This window comes from Anser anser (assembly GCF_964211835.1).
Source record: "Anser anser genome assembly, chromosome: 26".
Classification (NCBI taxonomy): Eukaryota; Metazoa; Chordata; class Aves; order Anseriformes; family Anatidae; genus Anser; species Anser anser.
In genome coordinates, this window is record NC_139747.1 from 5,732,331 (window position 1) to 5,749,251 (window position 16,921).

General features: G+C 38.7%; 1 protein-coding gene across 2 annotated transcripts in view; it reads right to left on the reverse strand.

The window, feature by feature from the left end:
* Positions 1–2,759: 2,759 nt before the first annotated feature.
* Positions 2,760–16,921, reverse strand: part of GKN1 (gastrokine 1) — a 42,140-nt gene continuing 27,978 nt past the window's right edge. Inside the window, exons 2-11 of one of the 2 annotated variants that reach the window (XM_083811790.1) lie at positions 16,420–16,574; positions 15,108–15,158; positions 14,175–14,300; positions 13,311–13,421; positions 12,906–13,047; positions 7,121–7,174; positions 6,615–6,773; positions 6,284–6,394; positions 4,150–4,303; positions 2,760–3,156 (exon numbers count right to left, since the gene is read on the reverse strand). In XM_083811790.1, coding sequence (XP_083667916.1) covers positions 3,065–3,156; positions 4,150–4,303; positions 6,284–6,394; positions 6,615–6,773; positions 7,121–7,174; positions 12,906–13,047; positions 13,311–13,321 — 723 coding nt within the window. In that variant the 5' untranslated portion in view covers positions 13,322–13,421; positions 14,175–14,300; positions 15,108–15,158; positions 16,420–16,574 and the 3' untranslated portion in view covers positions 2,760–3,064. Of the gene's footprint in view, positions 3,157–4,149; positions 4,304–6,283; positions 6,395–6,614; positions 6,774–7,120; positions 7,175–7,781; positions 8,791–12,905; positions 13,048–13,310; positions 13,422–14,174; positions 14,301–15,107; positions 15,159–16,419; positions 16,575–16,921 lie in introns of those variants that run through there. The other variant, XM_083811791.1, reaches the window with a different exon arrangement.

Consider the following 16,921-nt stretch of genomic DNA (forward strand, 5'->3'; position numbering starts at 1 on the left):
AACCCAACCAGAGGAGATGTGTTACTGGACCTGTTGCTCACCAATGCAGAAGGGCTTATTAGAGAGGTCAAGATTGGAGGTAGTCTGGGTAACAGCTGCAGGTCTACTAGAATTCATGATCTTGGGGGATATAGGCAGGGCAAAAGCATAGTCAAGGCCCTAAGCTTCAGGAAGACAATCTTTCAGCTGTTTAAGAGTCTAATGGATGGGACCTGCTGGGAAACTGTCATCAAGGATAAAGGAACAGAAGAGAGCTGGGAGATATTTAAAGGCACTTTTCTTAGGGAACAGGAGCTCTCAATTCCAACATGCAAGACGTTGGGTAAGGAAGTCAGGAGATCAGCATCCCTGAGTCAGGACCTCTTAACCAAACTAAATACAAAAATGAGATGCATAGACAGTGGAGGCAGGAGCATGCATCCTGGGAAGATTATAGGGATATAGCCTGGGAGTGTAGGGATGGGATCAGGAAAGCCAAGGCACAGCTGGAGCTGAACTTGGCAAGGAATACGGAGAATAACAAGAAGGGTTTCTACAGGTACATAAAACAGCAAAGAAAGATAAAGGAAATTTTGCACCTCTGATGAGTGAGATAGGGGACCTGGCTACAAATGACAATGAGAAGGCTGAGGCACTCAATATTTTGCCTCAGTCTTCACTGGCAATTGCTGTTTCCATACCTCCCAAGTCATAAAACTTCAAGGAAGGGACTGGGGGAATGAAGTCCCACCCCAAGTAGGAGATCAGGTTTGAGACCTGAGAAACTTGAATATGAACAGTCTAAGGGACCCGATGAGATGCATCCCAGGGCCCTGAAGAAACAGGAAGATTGAGTAGCTAAGCCACTATCCATCATATTTGAAAAGCTGTGGTCGTCAGGCAAAGTCTCCATCAAGATCAAAAATGGGAAACATAACACCCTTTTTTAAAAAGGGTAAAAAGACGGATCCAAGGAACTACAGACTGGTCAGCCTCACTTCTGTGCCCAGTAAGTTAACAGAGCAGATCCTCCTGGAAACCATGTTAAGGCATATGGAAGATGGAGAGGTGACTGAAGACAGCCAGCATGGCTTCAAAAAGGGCAAATCATGCCTGACTTATTTGTTGGCCTTCTGTGACAGTGACAGCATTGGTGGACAAGGGAAGAACAGCTCATGTCATCTACCCTGACTTGCGCAAAGCCTTTGATGCATTCCCACACAACATCCTTGTCTCTAAATTGGAGGGACATGGATTTGATGGATAGACTACCGGGTGGATAGTTGGGAAAGAATTGTCTGGATGGGTGCATACAAAGAGTTATGGTCAACTGCTTAATGTCCAGTTGGAAACCAGTGACGAGTCTTGTCTCTCAGCAGTCTGTATTGGGATCAATGTTGTATAATATCTTAATTGGTGACATGAACAGTGGGATCGAGTGCACCCTCAGAAAGTTTTCTGAGGCTTCAGGGAGACCTTATTGCAACCTTCCAATACTTGAAGGGGGCCTACAAGAAAGATGGGTAGAGACTTTTTACCAGGGTGTTTAGTAATAGGACAAAGGTTAAGGGTTTTAAACTAAAAGAGGGTAGATTTAGATTAAGTATTAGGAAGAAGTTCCTTACTATGAGGGTGGTGAGACACTGAAACAGGTTGCCCAGGGATATTGTGGATGTTCCATCCCTGGAAGTTTTGAACGTCGGGTTGGATGGGACCTTGAAAAACCTAGTCTAGTGGAAGCTGTTGTATTGGGCTTATGTGGCAAGGTTTTGGGGAGGGGTTGGGGTTTCAGGAGTGGCCTCTGTGAGAAGAGTCCAGAAGATGTCCCATGTCAGGGAAGAACCAGTTCCATCTGGCCCCAAAAGGAGCATACTGCTAATCAAAGCTGAGCCAATGAATGACCTTGAATGTGCTTCTGTGAGAACATATTTAAGAAAGGAAAAAAGTCTGTGCAACAGCAGCTGTGAGAGAGGGGTGAGAAGATATAGAGAAACAACCCTGCAAGGTCCGTGCAGGAGGGCAGGAGGTGGTGCAGGTGCCAGAGCAGAAGCTCCCCTGCAGCTTTTGGAGAGGACCCTGGAGGAGCAGGCTGTCCCCCTGCAGCCTATGGTGTTGTATGTCAGTGCAGATTACCACACTGCTGCCTGTGGAGAGCCCATGCAGAAGACTCTGGGCTGGAACTGCAGCCCGTGGAGAGGCACTCACAGTGGAGCAGGAGGTCTGGTGGGAGCTGCTGCCAATGGGGAACCCATGCTGGAGCAGTGTGTTCCTGAAGGCCTGCATCCTCTGGTATGGAGTCATACTGGAGCAGTGCTTGAAGAACTGCAGTCTGTGGGAAGCTTGTGGTAGATCAGTGCAGGAAGGATGGTATCCCATGGGAGGGACCCCATGCTGGAGCAGGGGAAGAGTGTGACAACGAAGGAGTGGCAGAGATGAAGCATTATAAACTGACCACAACCCCCATTCCCCTGAGCTGTGTGGGGGTAGGAGGCAGTAGAAGGTGAATCGGGGGAGAATGTATTTTTAGTTTGTTTTTAGGTCTTACTGCTATAATCTGCTATTGGTAAGCAATAAATTACAGTAATCTCCTTTGTGCTGAGTCTGTTTTGCCCATGACGGTACTCAGTGAGGGATCTCACTTATCTTAATCCGCTAATGCTTTTCATCTTAGTTTCTCCCCCTGTCTTTTTGTGGAGTGGGAGTGAGAGAGCAGTGTGGTGGTGCTGAACTATTCACCAGTGTGAAACCACCACTCATGTCCCTGCCCATGTCAGGGAGGATGAAACTAGATGATCTTTAAAGGTCCATTCCAAACCAAACCATTCTATGATTTGGGAGGTTTGTTTGTTTTCTGGAAGCTTTCATAGATCGTAAAGAGTAAAGAGTGTAGTAATGAGAAATTAGCCACAGTTCATCCATGCTAAAGGTGTTTATTTGAAAGATACTATCACCGATTGATCTGTTTCAACATCTGAATCATGAAGAACAAAACTCTTGAAAGATGTAATGTCAGGGAAGAACATCATCAGGGATGGCTTTGTTCAGCTACTGGGCATTCTTACTAGGTTCAAGAAAGGTACGATGCTCAAACGGTCTGAGCCTGACAGTAGTCAATGCCCAAAAGATTCAGGACATCAAGTCTGTAGCATGAGTTTTGGTTGTACCAAACCTGGGTTCCTAAAAAAATGAAAAGAAAGTATGATGAGTTAATATCCAAGATGTTTTTAAATGATCTGTTCATTGATTGGCAGCCCTTAATACCTGGGACATTGCACTTGCATTCTTGTTCAAATTGGGCCATTTCAAATATCAAAGCAATTATGAAAGCCAGGTGAGCAGCACTAAGTGTAAATACTGCTATGTCAGAATGCAACATCCTATGCCTGATCTTTGGAGCATATCTCACATGATACTGGTTGCAAACAACCAGGTTGCTATAAGACTCAGAGTACTTTGCTGATGCTGCAGGACTGACTTCTGAGTGAAAGATTCTTTTGTAGTCACCAAATGCAATTGGACCTTTAACTCATAAAAAGGATCACAAAGATATGCTGTTTAATATTCTCTACATTTTCTAGTACTAAGGGGCACTATAGTACTCTATACTGTTAGTATATACTACTGTGTATTGTACAGTTATGTTATTGCTACCTCATAGGTCCTGTCAGGCTTTGACATTATCAAACAAGCCTATAAAGTTGAGGCCACTAAACTCCTACATTGTAATCACTCTCTCTCTGAAAAACCTACAGGGAATGAAGCAGCTTGGCTTAATACTGGGAAACATAAGTGCTTGACTTCAACAGGAGCTGTTTAATGGTGGGATTCCTCAATAACCTCTCAGCAATCTCTGAAATGAAGGATAGTAGTTTTTGAGACTGTGCTGCCGCTTTACCTTGGCATTACAGGTAAGTTCAATGTGCAAAATTCTGGACCAAAACTTAAGCTTCCTTAAACTTTAGTAAAAAGAGTAGTAAGAGTTTGGATTAGAATATTTTATTGGAGTTTGTAACTCAACATTGTTCTAATCCTGAACTGCAGAGATACTGAGCCCTTCCTGCAACTCCTAATTTGTGCCTGTCTCTAGTTGTAACAGCAGCATTTGTGTATTTCTGAAGGAAACAAAATCACTTGCTTAGTTACACATAAAGCTCATACGATCACACTTACCCTGGTCCTGCTGCTGTTCTTGATAAGCCAAGTAAGCTGTGAGTCCTCTGCACAGACTGTAGATCTCTGGTCCATAGGAATTGAGGTCACGGATACGTCTGTTTGAGATGACGTATCTGACATCCTTTGAAACCACTCTTTCGCCTTTCACGTTCTAAACATCAAATAACATCATTCAACAAGATCAGTGCCTTGATCCATTAAATGTTATGCATATTCCTGTTTCTGGAATGATGAGTGAATGCTTGATGTTCTACCAAAACTCTTTTTAGTGCATAGTCTACTAAAATGATGTGAAAATATGAGACATTAGTAAGCACTGAAGACAATTCCTAGAACAGATCTTTCTAAGGGAGTCAAGGTGGAAGCAGGCTAAAGAGAATGGAAAACTTCACTAAGTAGCTGCATAGGAAAAGAGAAGTGCAGACAGTATTTTAACACAGATTTCCCCCCAAAGTATTTTCTCAATCACTTACTAACCTCTTACCCTAGAGATACGTGAAGAGTGGAAAGAGAAGAAATCTGTTCAGTTATCTAAAACTGGAACCAAGCAGAGCAGTAGCAACAGTTGGCAGATGTATTTACATTAATATAATTCGCAAGCAGTTTTTATGACCTCTTTGAGAACTGCTGAATGTTTTAATGGGATAGTTTCTCTGAACTGTTCCAGGGTGTTTTGTTTCCAGTGAATTTCAATTATATTTTCCTACTTTGTCCTCTAGACAATGTTTCCGTATGCCTGATTTTCTCTTATGACCTAGGCTTCCTGCTAGTTTGTATTTCATTATTCAGCTATAGCCACAGGACTCCTGTTCTGGATCATACCATTAATACAGAGGTTGAACTGAATATGGGGAGATGCTCTCTTATACCTCAAAGGAAAATGGAGATTCAAACAACAGCACACACAAAGCAATAGTCCAAAATGGAAAGTGAAATTTTTTGTTGAAATGACTCGGAATTAACCATCTTTGTAACTTGCCATCCAAAAATAAGATCGCTGAAAGCTTCCTAAAATAAATTGTTTCTTAGCATACTACAGAACTTAGACTTTTTAAGAGAAAATGTAGACTGGGGGGAGAGTGGGAGAGTAGAATGCACCTACTCTTTTTCTTTTGAAAAAAGACATCACCATGACACTTCCAACAACCTAGTCTACTCAAGAAAGAGAAAACATACTCTTAAGAAACAGCTTGATGAACTCCACAGTTAAGAGACACTTAGCAGGGATTACTGAGACTGTTCTATACTTTCAAAATTACTGTGGAATTTTATCAAAAGGTTCCTGAAAGCCTACTCAAATGTACTTCCTTCTTGCTGGTAAGCAGTGAGTTGAGAGGGCTTCAGAGGGCACAGATATACATCTTAGTAAAAGCAAACTTGGAACTATATTTAGAGGTGAAAGGTTTTGCTCAAACCTGAACTTATATAACTACCCCATTTTTCTTCCCCATCACACATTCTTTCCCTTTAAAGCCTGGATTTTTATAAGGATTTAGTTCTCAGACTTTAGGAGGAGTCTATGTCTACAAAAGGTTAATATGCTGAATGCTGAAATTTTTGAAAATTTTGCACTAATTCTGTGGGCTGGACTTATACTAGTATGGACATTAGTTCTTTGGAAAAAGTTTTATGAGGGCTTGACATTTTAGCTAAATATTTTGTTGTTGTTGTTATTGGATTATGTGCTGTTCCCAAATTAGAGCTTCCTAAAAAATGTATTTTTAGAAATTAGAGTTTAGAAAATTCTTTTCTTATACAAAGAATGTCAGATTATGAAGAGTATTGTGCTAAAAAACTGATTTTTTAAAATACAACACAGTATTAAAAAGTAGATAATCTAAAGTACATAATCCTTTAGATCATTATAAAATTATTTTAAGTGCTATGTAACAAAAACAGTAAAACCTCCCTTGCAAGTATCTAGAACAAGATATTTTAATTTTTCAAAGCTTTCAAATTATGTTAATATACAATGTCATTGAAATTGATACTATTTCATGATGAATGTAGATTGTTTTTAAAAAAATATTGTTTTAAAAGCTGTTGAAAATAGCTCTCTGATATCCCATACTTAAAGTTTAGTTTTCGTTACTGTTCAAGTTTACAAGTTACTGCCCCTTTCTTATCTTACCTTAGTCTCTTCAGCAAGTACAGCAATTGAAGAAAGAGCAGGCATCACGATTTTGTCCATTCTAGAAATGTAGCAGACATTCTCTGACACTACTTTGCTTGCAATAAAGCCCTGTATAAAAAAGGGTGAGACTTAGGAATTCAGTTTTTCAGTAACAGAGATCAAAATAAAGTCTGTATTAAAAATCAAAGTAATGAACATAGAAAGTTTTTACCCCAAAACTTGGACTCAAAATGTTAAGAATAAAGAAACAAGCTGTCTATTTCAGTCAGCTTTGTAGGAGCTAGTCTCCTCATAAATCTTCTGAAAAAGCATGCTCTTTGCCACTCACTGTATCATAGTTCCAAACAGTTTTCCATGATTCATGGGTTGTTTTGTCCTCAATAACTGCCACAAGGGTCTCACTATCGATGGTCAGAATTTGGTAGCCAACGCCAACGTTGATTCTCCTGTAGAAGGGTTGTTTCTTGACTGTTTTCACATTCTGAAACTAGAAGACAAAATTAACATTTTTAGACTTTCAAGCGGTAGTCAGTTATCTCCCCAAAGCTTTAGAAGAGCAGTGCTATAAGATAGCAAATGCTGGCCCGTAAGTCACACCTTTAGCAACCACCATATTGTCAAAATGACAGAAGAGTAAGGCATTCTTTAGTAGCTCTGAGAATCTTTTAATAGATTCAGTGAATAATTTCTGTATTTTACAACTGTCATCTGTGGTTTCAGAGTTTTATGCGTGAAAAAAATCTTAGATTCCTTTTCCCTAAAGGCAGGGGGAAATTCAAGAAGCAGGGAGTGTATAAACAGAGCAGCAATGTAAAATTTGGTCACTATACTCACGTATTCAGCAAGAGCTGGAGTCAGCAAGAGTCCAAAAAGGACTGTAGCCACAATCTGAAAATAACATTGAAAACATAAAAATGTAGCTGCAGGTCTGGCTGACAGATCTTGTCATGAGAATCATAGTGGCTTTTTCTTAATCTGATGTTGAAGTGTACTCCTTGAATATTTTTTGCTTTCATACTGGATTTAAAATAGTCACCTAAAGTGAGTCATTCTTGTTTTACCCCAGAATAATGCAAACTAAGTACACATTAGTAGTCTACATTTTTAAGAGTTAAATCTGAAGTTGCTACAGAGATCTATATAATAATATACAGATATTTTACAAGAGTGAGGAGAGAGAATTTAAATTTCCTCTGCATAGGCATCACAAGAAAGTGGTTTGATCCACAGTGTGTTGCTCCAGATTTGCAAAAAGGCTATTGACAAAAATGGACACCACACTAAGGTTAGCATAGGTTGAATAGTGCATAGCTAAACCTTTACAAAAATTCATCTATTCAGGTTAATATGGTCTAAACTGCAACCTCTGGAGGAGTGAAATTTCCCCAGAGAGTAACTTTCTACTATAAATAGACATAGGCATTTAAGAGGTATAAAGGCAATAGCTATAAATCAGAGTTTTAGTCTATAAGAAGAAAATAGCATGTATACTCACAGTGAATTTCATTTTGACTGCAGAGCTGATGCAAGTGCAGATGGAACGACTGAGGTGAACCATCCACCTTATATACGCTAGTCCTCAAAATTAGGCGTGGAATGACTAAGTATTGAAATAAAATTATCTAGTAATTTGTATCCAAGTTTGTATGTCATTGGACATTATTTCCTGCTATAACTATTTCATAAATATAGGGGTTGTACTTCTGCAAATTCTGACCTGCCAGTCTGACAAAATTATCAGATAAGAATCCATTTGCAGTGAAAAAGGAAATGTGTTTTATGATAACTTTCTGACATATTTGCTATCTAATTTTGAAAATCTACATCAAACTGGGGACCAGAGATAACCTAAGGTTTAAAAAAAATAACTTTACATTAGACAGAACACAAATAAGTTGGAGCCTTTGCACCATCTAAAACATGCTGTACTTTACCAAATAATCACAGGGTTCACCAAAATATATGGCTCAAATGCAACATTGCCACTGAAAATTGTTTCGTGATAAATAGGACATTTCAACAACATGTAAGTCTACAGGTGTCTCTTTGTTATTCTAGGTAGCAACAATAACTTTTTTCACTTTGCCCCAGCTTATCTTCTGTGGTGAAGTAAATGTTTCTTGTACGAATAGATGATTCACTTAGGGTGGTTTTTGAATAATTGGTTTTTGTCTCAACTTGATCTGTTAGATTTGGGTGCAATCAGTGCAATCTGAGTCTGTAACAGGGAATCACTGTAAAGATTCCAAAATTATTTTCCAACCCCAATTCAGCACATCTTTCAAAAAAATAAGGGATTTTTCTCTCTCTCCATCACTTCTAACCTGTGATGAAAGTGCAATATTAGATCAAATTCCGGTTCAACTGAGTCAAGTCTGCAAATCCTAGGGGAGGTTTTTGATGCATACTATTTTGCAAAATGGTGGTTACATTCTTGATTCTTTACAAACAACAGTGCTTGTATGGATTTGGACAGAAAATGTAGGTTTCTCTGGGGGCTGTGAGGGCAGACCACACTACTTGTCACTTGCCTGTGGCGCCAATGGGGAGAGAAAAACCCTGACAAGCAATGTGAAGGAAACTGCCTTCTCACGCTGCTTGACAGGAATGAAACCTTTGCTAGATGAATGAAAAAGCTTGTCTTTGTCGAGATGCAGAAAAGGGAGGCAAAGGGCAGAAGAGCTGCCCTGAAGCGGTTCCTGGGGTGTAGGGGGGGGGTGGGGGGGCTCTGAGGGGTGAGAGGGTGTGTGACAGGAAGGGGATTAAGGGCCACGAAAAATGGCAGAAAAACCTTCCTGAGGCAGCTGCAAGGGCAGGGGCTGTCACGCTTCAGCAGCCTGAGGTGGGAGTAGCCCAGGCACATGCTTAGGATCCCATATTCATTTACGTTTGTGGAGGTTTTGTGGTTTGGTTTGGTTTGGTTTGGTTTTCCCTGAAGCCTGGTGTTACACCCTTTGTTGAGGGTGTCAATTGTGATTATCTTTTTTTTTTTTTTTGGTGTGTAATAATAGTAATAATAAAGCCCTCTATTAGTAATAGGAATAATAAGACATCAGGTTTTCTCAGTATCTTGAATTTCATTCAAGTTCATTTATTAGATTATTTTATGGCCTTTTAATTAAACTCAGATCATGATTTTGAATTTTTTTGTCAATACATTTTTTCAGGTGGTTTTTTAAAATGTAAATGCAGTTGAATGTTCATATTCTGCCTGCTGTGGGATAAGAGAAAAATAGAGCTACAAGCTAAAACCCTCTGCTTTGTAATGCTGATGTGGCATGCTGATGGCTTGCCCTCAAAGAATCTAAACTGTGTATCATGGAAAGTGTGTTTGCCAATAAAGTTCAGGCCTGTTCCTTGTTGGGCAGGATTTCTTCTTGCAAGCAACTCCAATTTTCTGCACTGTTAATAATAGCTATATATCTCTGTACTTACACAGACATTTTACTGTGATGATGATGATGATGATGATGATGATGATGATGATGATGACTATTATTATTATTATTTTGACCTCACAGTTTAAACCTGGATCAGTTTAAACTTGACTAATGTACGTTGTGAAATGTAATGACATCCTAATTAGAGCAAGAAACCAGTCAGAATGTAATACTGAAATTAAATTCCTAAGGTCTGGAAAACAAAAATACTTTATTTAATTGCTTCAGTAGCAGTTCTCTTTCATCTACAAAGTTTGTGAAATGACACTGTAGTACACAGGGTTAACTGAAGTTTTTCAGGCCAATTTCGTTGGATAAAGGCATTGCAATGTGTAATAATATAATAACTGGAAACTATGTGCATGAAGTTAAAGTAGCATATCCAGAAGCTGGACCTTGCTCCCAATGTTTTGTGCATGTAACCTGGAGGTGATTTTTCTTTTGTGGAGGAGAAGGCTATTGAGGCTCCGGCTTGAGCAAGAGAGTATCTCTGGACCTCGCAAGGTTGCTGTCCTCTGCATGCCCACTCCGATCTCTGCTGCCTCATGGGACTCTGAATCATCATCTGCCACAGGGTCTGGCTCATAGTCTTCAGGGGCTAGAAGGCCCCTGGAGAGACATTTCCCAGCGACAAGCTATCAAATAAGTATGAGTGCTGTGCCTGCTTTATCTCAGGGAAAATGCAGGATAAAGCTGGAAAAGAGGAAGGAATTCTCTCCAAAAACCCCAGGCAAGTCGGACAGAAGCTTTGTTTAAATACTGCAGCCATGTGGTTACTTTTCTTTGGAGGTGCTGAAATATTTTTAGGTGCAGACAGTCAAGATTTGGTTTTAATTTCAGTTAACTAGTAAAGAGCCAACAAACATTTTACTTAACAGGACAGGCTGCTGCATCCTTGACCCAGAGGAGGGGCTGATTCCCCAAGAGGGCTGTGCTGCCATTCAGAGGGACCTCAACAAACTGGAGGGTTGGGCCGAGGTGAGCCTCTTGAAGTTCAGCTAAGGCAAGTGCAGGGTCCTGCACCTAGGGAGGAATAACCCCAGGCACCAGTACAGGCTAGGGAGGTGACCTGCTGGAGAGTACTGTGTCCAGTTCTGGGCTCCCCAGTACAAGAGGGACATGGAGCTGCTGGAGTGAGTCCAGAGGAGGGCTACTAAGAAGATGAGAGGACTGGAGCACCTGTCGTACGAGGACAGACTGAGAGAACTGGGCCTGTTTAACCTGGAAAAGAGAAGACCAAGGGGAGACCTCATCAATGTATATAAATATCTGAGGGGAGGGTGTTGAGAGGATGGAACCGGTCTCTTTTCACTTGTGCCTAGCAAGAGGATGAGAGGCACAAACTGAAGCACAGGAGGTTCAGGCTGACTATGAGGGGTCACTTCCTTACTGGGAGGGTGACAGAGCTCTGGGACAGGCTGCCCAGAGAGGTTGTGGAGTCTCCTTCTCTGGAGACATTCAAAACCTGCCTGGATGCCGTCTTGTGCAATGTGCTCTAGGTGATACTGCTCAGCAAGGGGCTGGACTAGATGATCTTCAGAGGTCCCTTCCAACCTCAGCCATTCTGTGCTTCTGTGATTCTGTAAAGTAACCCTTGACTTTCATGAATGATAAGGTGTCTCATAGGTTAATGTGCCTCAAATTCTAAGGAAAGGACATCTGAGCAAGGAGGAAAGGTGAAGATCTGTTATCGTCCAGCCAGCCCTAGTTACTGAATTTATCCTTTCAGACCAGTGGTATAAACGAGTCCCAGCCATTCTGCCTTAATTTTGGCCTAATGACAATTCTATTCTAATATTTCCAACTGTGCTTTTATTTGGTTAGGGTATGTTCTTTTATTTCCTGTGTTAAATATTTGTGAAACATTGTTAAATAACACCTGTATTCAACTACAGGCTGCATTTTAGCAACGCACAATAATACTGTTATTGAAAGCTTGATTTCTGTGTTTATCAGAGCAATAGTGTGCCTATTTTCAATTGGCTGTAATTCACTGCAATGCTTATAATTTTTTTCTTGTAAAACATTGTAGAATGTAGTATTTTAGTAATAAGATAAATTAAAATAACTCAGAAATATGCTTGCTTTCATACCACTGTATTTAATTCTTTCAAATATAGTTATGCAGTAGGTAACACCATTTGCTTTTAGCAATGCTGAAAAATTTCATATGGTAATGTGAAATCTCATTGGGAAATACTACAGGATCTGATTTAAAAGCAAAAAATGGGATTTTGCAGGAATGGTAGTTTAGGAACTTTTCTTTGGGGTTACTTCTACTTTTTAAAAGGATCAGTAAAAACACAGCACAGACCAGTGTAGGTTAATGATGAATTTTACTGAGAGACACTAAGCTTCACAGAGAGCAGAAAAGAAGGCAGATAAATGATTGAAAATATGATCAAGATAAGATTACCAAGGAAAGAAGGAAGAAAGAAAAGAAAAGAAAAAGCATCTTCATGGGTACACAGTTCTAATTTCTTCTTCCAAATTTAACCAGGAAAAAAGCCACAGTAAATATATGACACATTTTCGATGTGAGTTTTCAAACATGGGACATGTTCCCTTAAAAAGTTTGAGCCTAAAAGTAATGAAAAAGGCTGATTAGATTTGGAGTGAGAAAATAGAACAACATAGGTGAATATTTTCTTACATCATGTTCTTCCGCAGAAAATGTCAAATTTACCAAAATCTCAAATTAACAATCTAGGTGCTTTTTCTGAATGTATAATACAAGCAACTGTTAGTGCAATCTTAGACAAAAGTCTAATCTGCAAATTGGATTTTGAGTCTCAAAATTGTACTGTGGCTGCACCTGTGGTACCTAGGGCATCAGTATATTATATATGCATGAAATATATATATATATATGCATGCAGTGTATATATATGCATGCAGTATATATATTATATGCATGAAGTTGCCTGAAAAAAATCAGACTCTCTTCCACAGCTAGAGCCTTCTTGAAGTAGCATGATCTCCCATTTGTATGCAGGAGAGTGGCAGACCTGCTTTTCTTCCCTTGACTACACACTCACTGATTTATAAAAACTAGTAGAAAAATGCAGAATTTCAATAATTAGCTGATTAATTTTCACTTAAACCTTTATTTAATCCTTATTTGTAATCTTATTAATGTTTATTTTGGTATACAAAACACTAGTTCCTAGTATACATACCAGGGGTTGGGTAAGCAAAGTAAGAGGGAGTTCCTTGGCACAGATTTTGAATGCGTTCTCCATATGGGCGCAAGTTATGGAGTCTGTTTTTTGAGATAATGTAACGATTCTCTCTGGGTGGAAGGTGCTGAGGTCTAGACTCCTAAGTGTTAAAGAAACAAACCCAGAATACAGCATTTAGAAAAAAAAAAAAAAAAGAGTATCAAGTCCACACTTTCATAATGGAGAAGGAATTATTCAAGAGCAATGCAGCTTTTAAGAAAACTAGAGACTAAACTTCTAGAGTGACTCAGTCCTGCTGAGAAACTCCAGTTTATGATCTTTTTCTCCCTTTTGTGGGTATAGAACAAATGCTTTTCACAGGCAGTCAATCAGCTTTCTCAGCACTTTCATTCACCAGCCTACCTTGTCTCCATGAGGTGGTGCAGAAAATCGGTGATTAGCAGGGAAGAATCTTGTGTCAGCTTTACTAATGATGCAGGTCTTTTTTGTTAATACTTTGGTTGCAATGTAGCCCTATTAAAATAAACAAAAAAAAACCCAAAAACTTTTATCTTGTTGTGGTATATATATATACAGTATATATACAGTGAAATATTCAGTGAAAGAGAAGTGGATTGCTAGAGAGAAGCACTGAACTAAATAAACAAATAAAAAGAAGAAATAAAAGGCTTTATAACATACACATAATCGTAGGAAGGTAACATACAAATAATCATAGGAAGGAAAATAATGTTTTTCAAATATATTGTTTAGGTAAATGTGTCATGGAGACTAACAATGGGCTTTGATAAAAGGTAAAATAAATTGCCTTCAGCACTAATGCTATGTGCATGATCCTGCTTAGGCCGGGTGAAGGAATTCACTGTTGAAAATCAGTGCAGCATACAGTGCAACAGAATTAATAAAATGGTTAAGTGAGAGCATTTTTAAAGCATCTCTTCTAAAATCTCACTGACAAAGCTTAGGTGTTTCAGAAAAACATTTGATTCTTTTTCAGTGCTAATCTAAGTACTAACTCAGGTTTCTCAGCTGCTTGAGAAAAAGCAGCTTTGTATGATCTTTGCTGAATTCATGGAATCAAGTTGTACAACTTGATTACTTGGTTGATTGTCTCCTAGGATTTTCTCTAGCCGTTATTATGTATCTTACATTTTAATCAAGAAGAGACCGACCAAGTAACACCAGTTTCTACCCAGTGCCAAATTTCACCATAATCTTCACAGCAGAAGTGAAAAAGCTGTTTGAGCCATGGTGGCAGCCACTTACAGTCTTGGCGTCCCAGACAGTTTTCCAGATCTCAGAGTGCTTATTTGAGCCAGAGTCGACTGCAGTGTCATCCAAAGGATAGTGTGAATATTCACCATGGTACCTCTTAATGTTTTCCTTGCTGTTCTGATTTTTGAACAAGATTAAAGAAGGTAAGGATTTAGGTTTGGAGATTCTCATTTGACTTTCACGCTATTGCTGTAGTAACCATGCTTTGGAAAATAATTGCTCTTGGAGACCAGAGTAAAAGGGAGATAAATTCCAGCCTCAGAGGGGAGGCTGGGAAGCTATTAGTACTTTTGTGTCAAACCTTACATTCAGGCTTTATCAAGCCCTGTTTTTGATATATATCTGATGGCATCTACCTTGTGAAGACAGACAAGCTTTAATAACATTACTGCACCATTCCGTCCTCCCTGCCACCCTGTACAGAACGCCTACTAGACCAGGTGGAAAAGTTTACATTTACTTTTAAACACTGGATGGTTTTCTTTAAAGTTAAAAACTAAACTGAATATTCAGAGTTCAACTTGGAAGAAAAATTTCTAGGAAGGTATTAATTGTTCTTATTGTCCTTTCCCCAGGAGGAATTTGCAGGCAGAGAGTAATTTATAGTATTTCACTGTATTTTGTGATCAGATCCTTCATGCTACCATTGGTCTCTCCCCACACAATTACTTTCATAAATACTTTACAGTATTTATGCTAATCTCAAGACAGAATTTGTTGCTGATTTCATACCTAGAAACTGACATTTTTTGCCTGATATATCACCTCTTAAATATTTTCTTTAGTATAAAAAATGCAGTTTCAAGCTAAGTGTCAAATTTTGAATACAGCTTCATTTTCAGAGTTATATTTTACAGATGTTACAACTAGAGACCACTGGTTCTTATGACAGCAGTGTATAATTGCATCTAGCACTATACTTACCTTATCGGCAGGAGCTGGAGCCAGGAGAACTCCAAGAAAAGCAATCACAATCTGAAAGGAATATTTGAAATTCACAACATTTTAACATTGCAACTGCTCATCTTGCATCAAGTTATTTGCTGTCTCAAAATAAGTTTGACTTCCTGTTTAACTTTATGTTAATGATCAGCACATTTCTGAAGCTGGTGAGTATATAAATGTGAGTAAATAAATATATAAATATGAATATGCAGAAGATTTTTTTTTGTTAAAATGACCGTAAGTCAGGTAATCAATTCATATAAATTACTCTTACTCTTAGCAGTACATGCTGTGCAGGTAAAAAGATAATTTAAATTTTGTGATTTTTAAAATGTCTAGCCCCAGTTCAGTACACTCCTTGGAAACAGGTGGACTGAAGTATTTCATTTTAAGCGTGAACTTTTCACTCTGAACATTTTAGTTTCAGACATGGAACAAACCCATGCAGCATACAGGCACATCTATTGTGAAGTACAGCTCTGTCCCTGGAACATACCATAAATCTTACGCGTCTAAGTACAGAGCTAATAATGTAAGGGTAGGCACAATCTCCTCTGTACAAACAAACAAAAAAAAGTAATACTACACATTGTTACCCCTTTGTAAAACTACAGTTTCAGTGACTCACATGCTTGTTGCTCAGATTTCTCTAGGGTCAAAACTACTGTCAGTATATTTTTATGTAAGATTTAATATTAATTTTTTTTGTAATAATAATTGTTGTGAACAATTGTTCTCTTGGAGACAATCCCTCAGATAACTGAATTGGTCACAAATTTTGTAGACTTCAAAGAAGAATTTTTTACTAGTGAGATCCAAATGTGACTCATAGTATTTAGCAGTAACATTTTGGAATATCTCCTGCAACAATTTCAGACTGCTGTAAATACTTCTATGCTTCATGCTCATGCACTTGGAGTGTCTCAAAACTCATGCTTCCTCTCTTTATGCCCTCAACAGGCAGGTGTGCCATAGCTTCATACAACTTGGTAAGACTATTGACTTGCATCTAAGAGTTATGAATGAGAAAATATTGCCCTTTCTAGATTTTATATGTGCCTTTCACGCTTGTAACAGAGCACTTTCCTCTCTCATGTTTGAGTAAGCTTATGGAGTGAAATCACTGCCAAAAGTGAAATTTCACCCATGAAGTCGCCATCCAATTGGCCTTTTTTATTCTGTAAACCCTACATAAATCAGTGATAGTTCAATAGTTGCCAAGAAAGACTCAAAATAGTTTAAAAACTCTGCAGCCTTAGTAGTTTTATGAGAAAGTGATATATGTACTTACAGTGAACTTCATTTTGACGGTAGGCAAGGCAGTTTCTGCTGGTAATTGATGTGTACTCTTACTTCTTATACAGTAATATCCCGAAGTAAAATGGGTTTACCTTCTTGGCAAGTGCCCTTTGTTCACAGAATTATGACGGGTTTCCTGTGGAAGTGCTGTGATAAGAGTAGGCTTTGATATTAACCTAATTGAATTCATTACATACAGGAAGATGAAAGAAAACTTATAATGGCAAGTTCAAAGCATTTAATAATAACTTCTAAAAGGAAAAAAAATCAGGACCAGAAAATGGATACCTAATAAAATTCATAGTGACATTTTGTGCCTGTACAACATAAGAACTCAGCCTAATTTTTTAATTCATAGTTCATAACATTTTAAAAATAGCAAGATTACCACCTCCATTGGTTTAAAATATTTTAATTCATGTCCCCAGAAATGATGAGGTTGGATCTATATAAATAGAAATTATTGAGTTATTTTGTTTGCTTTCCTTTCTGAA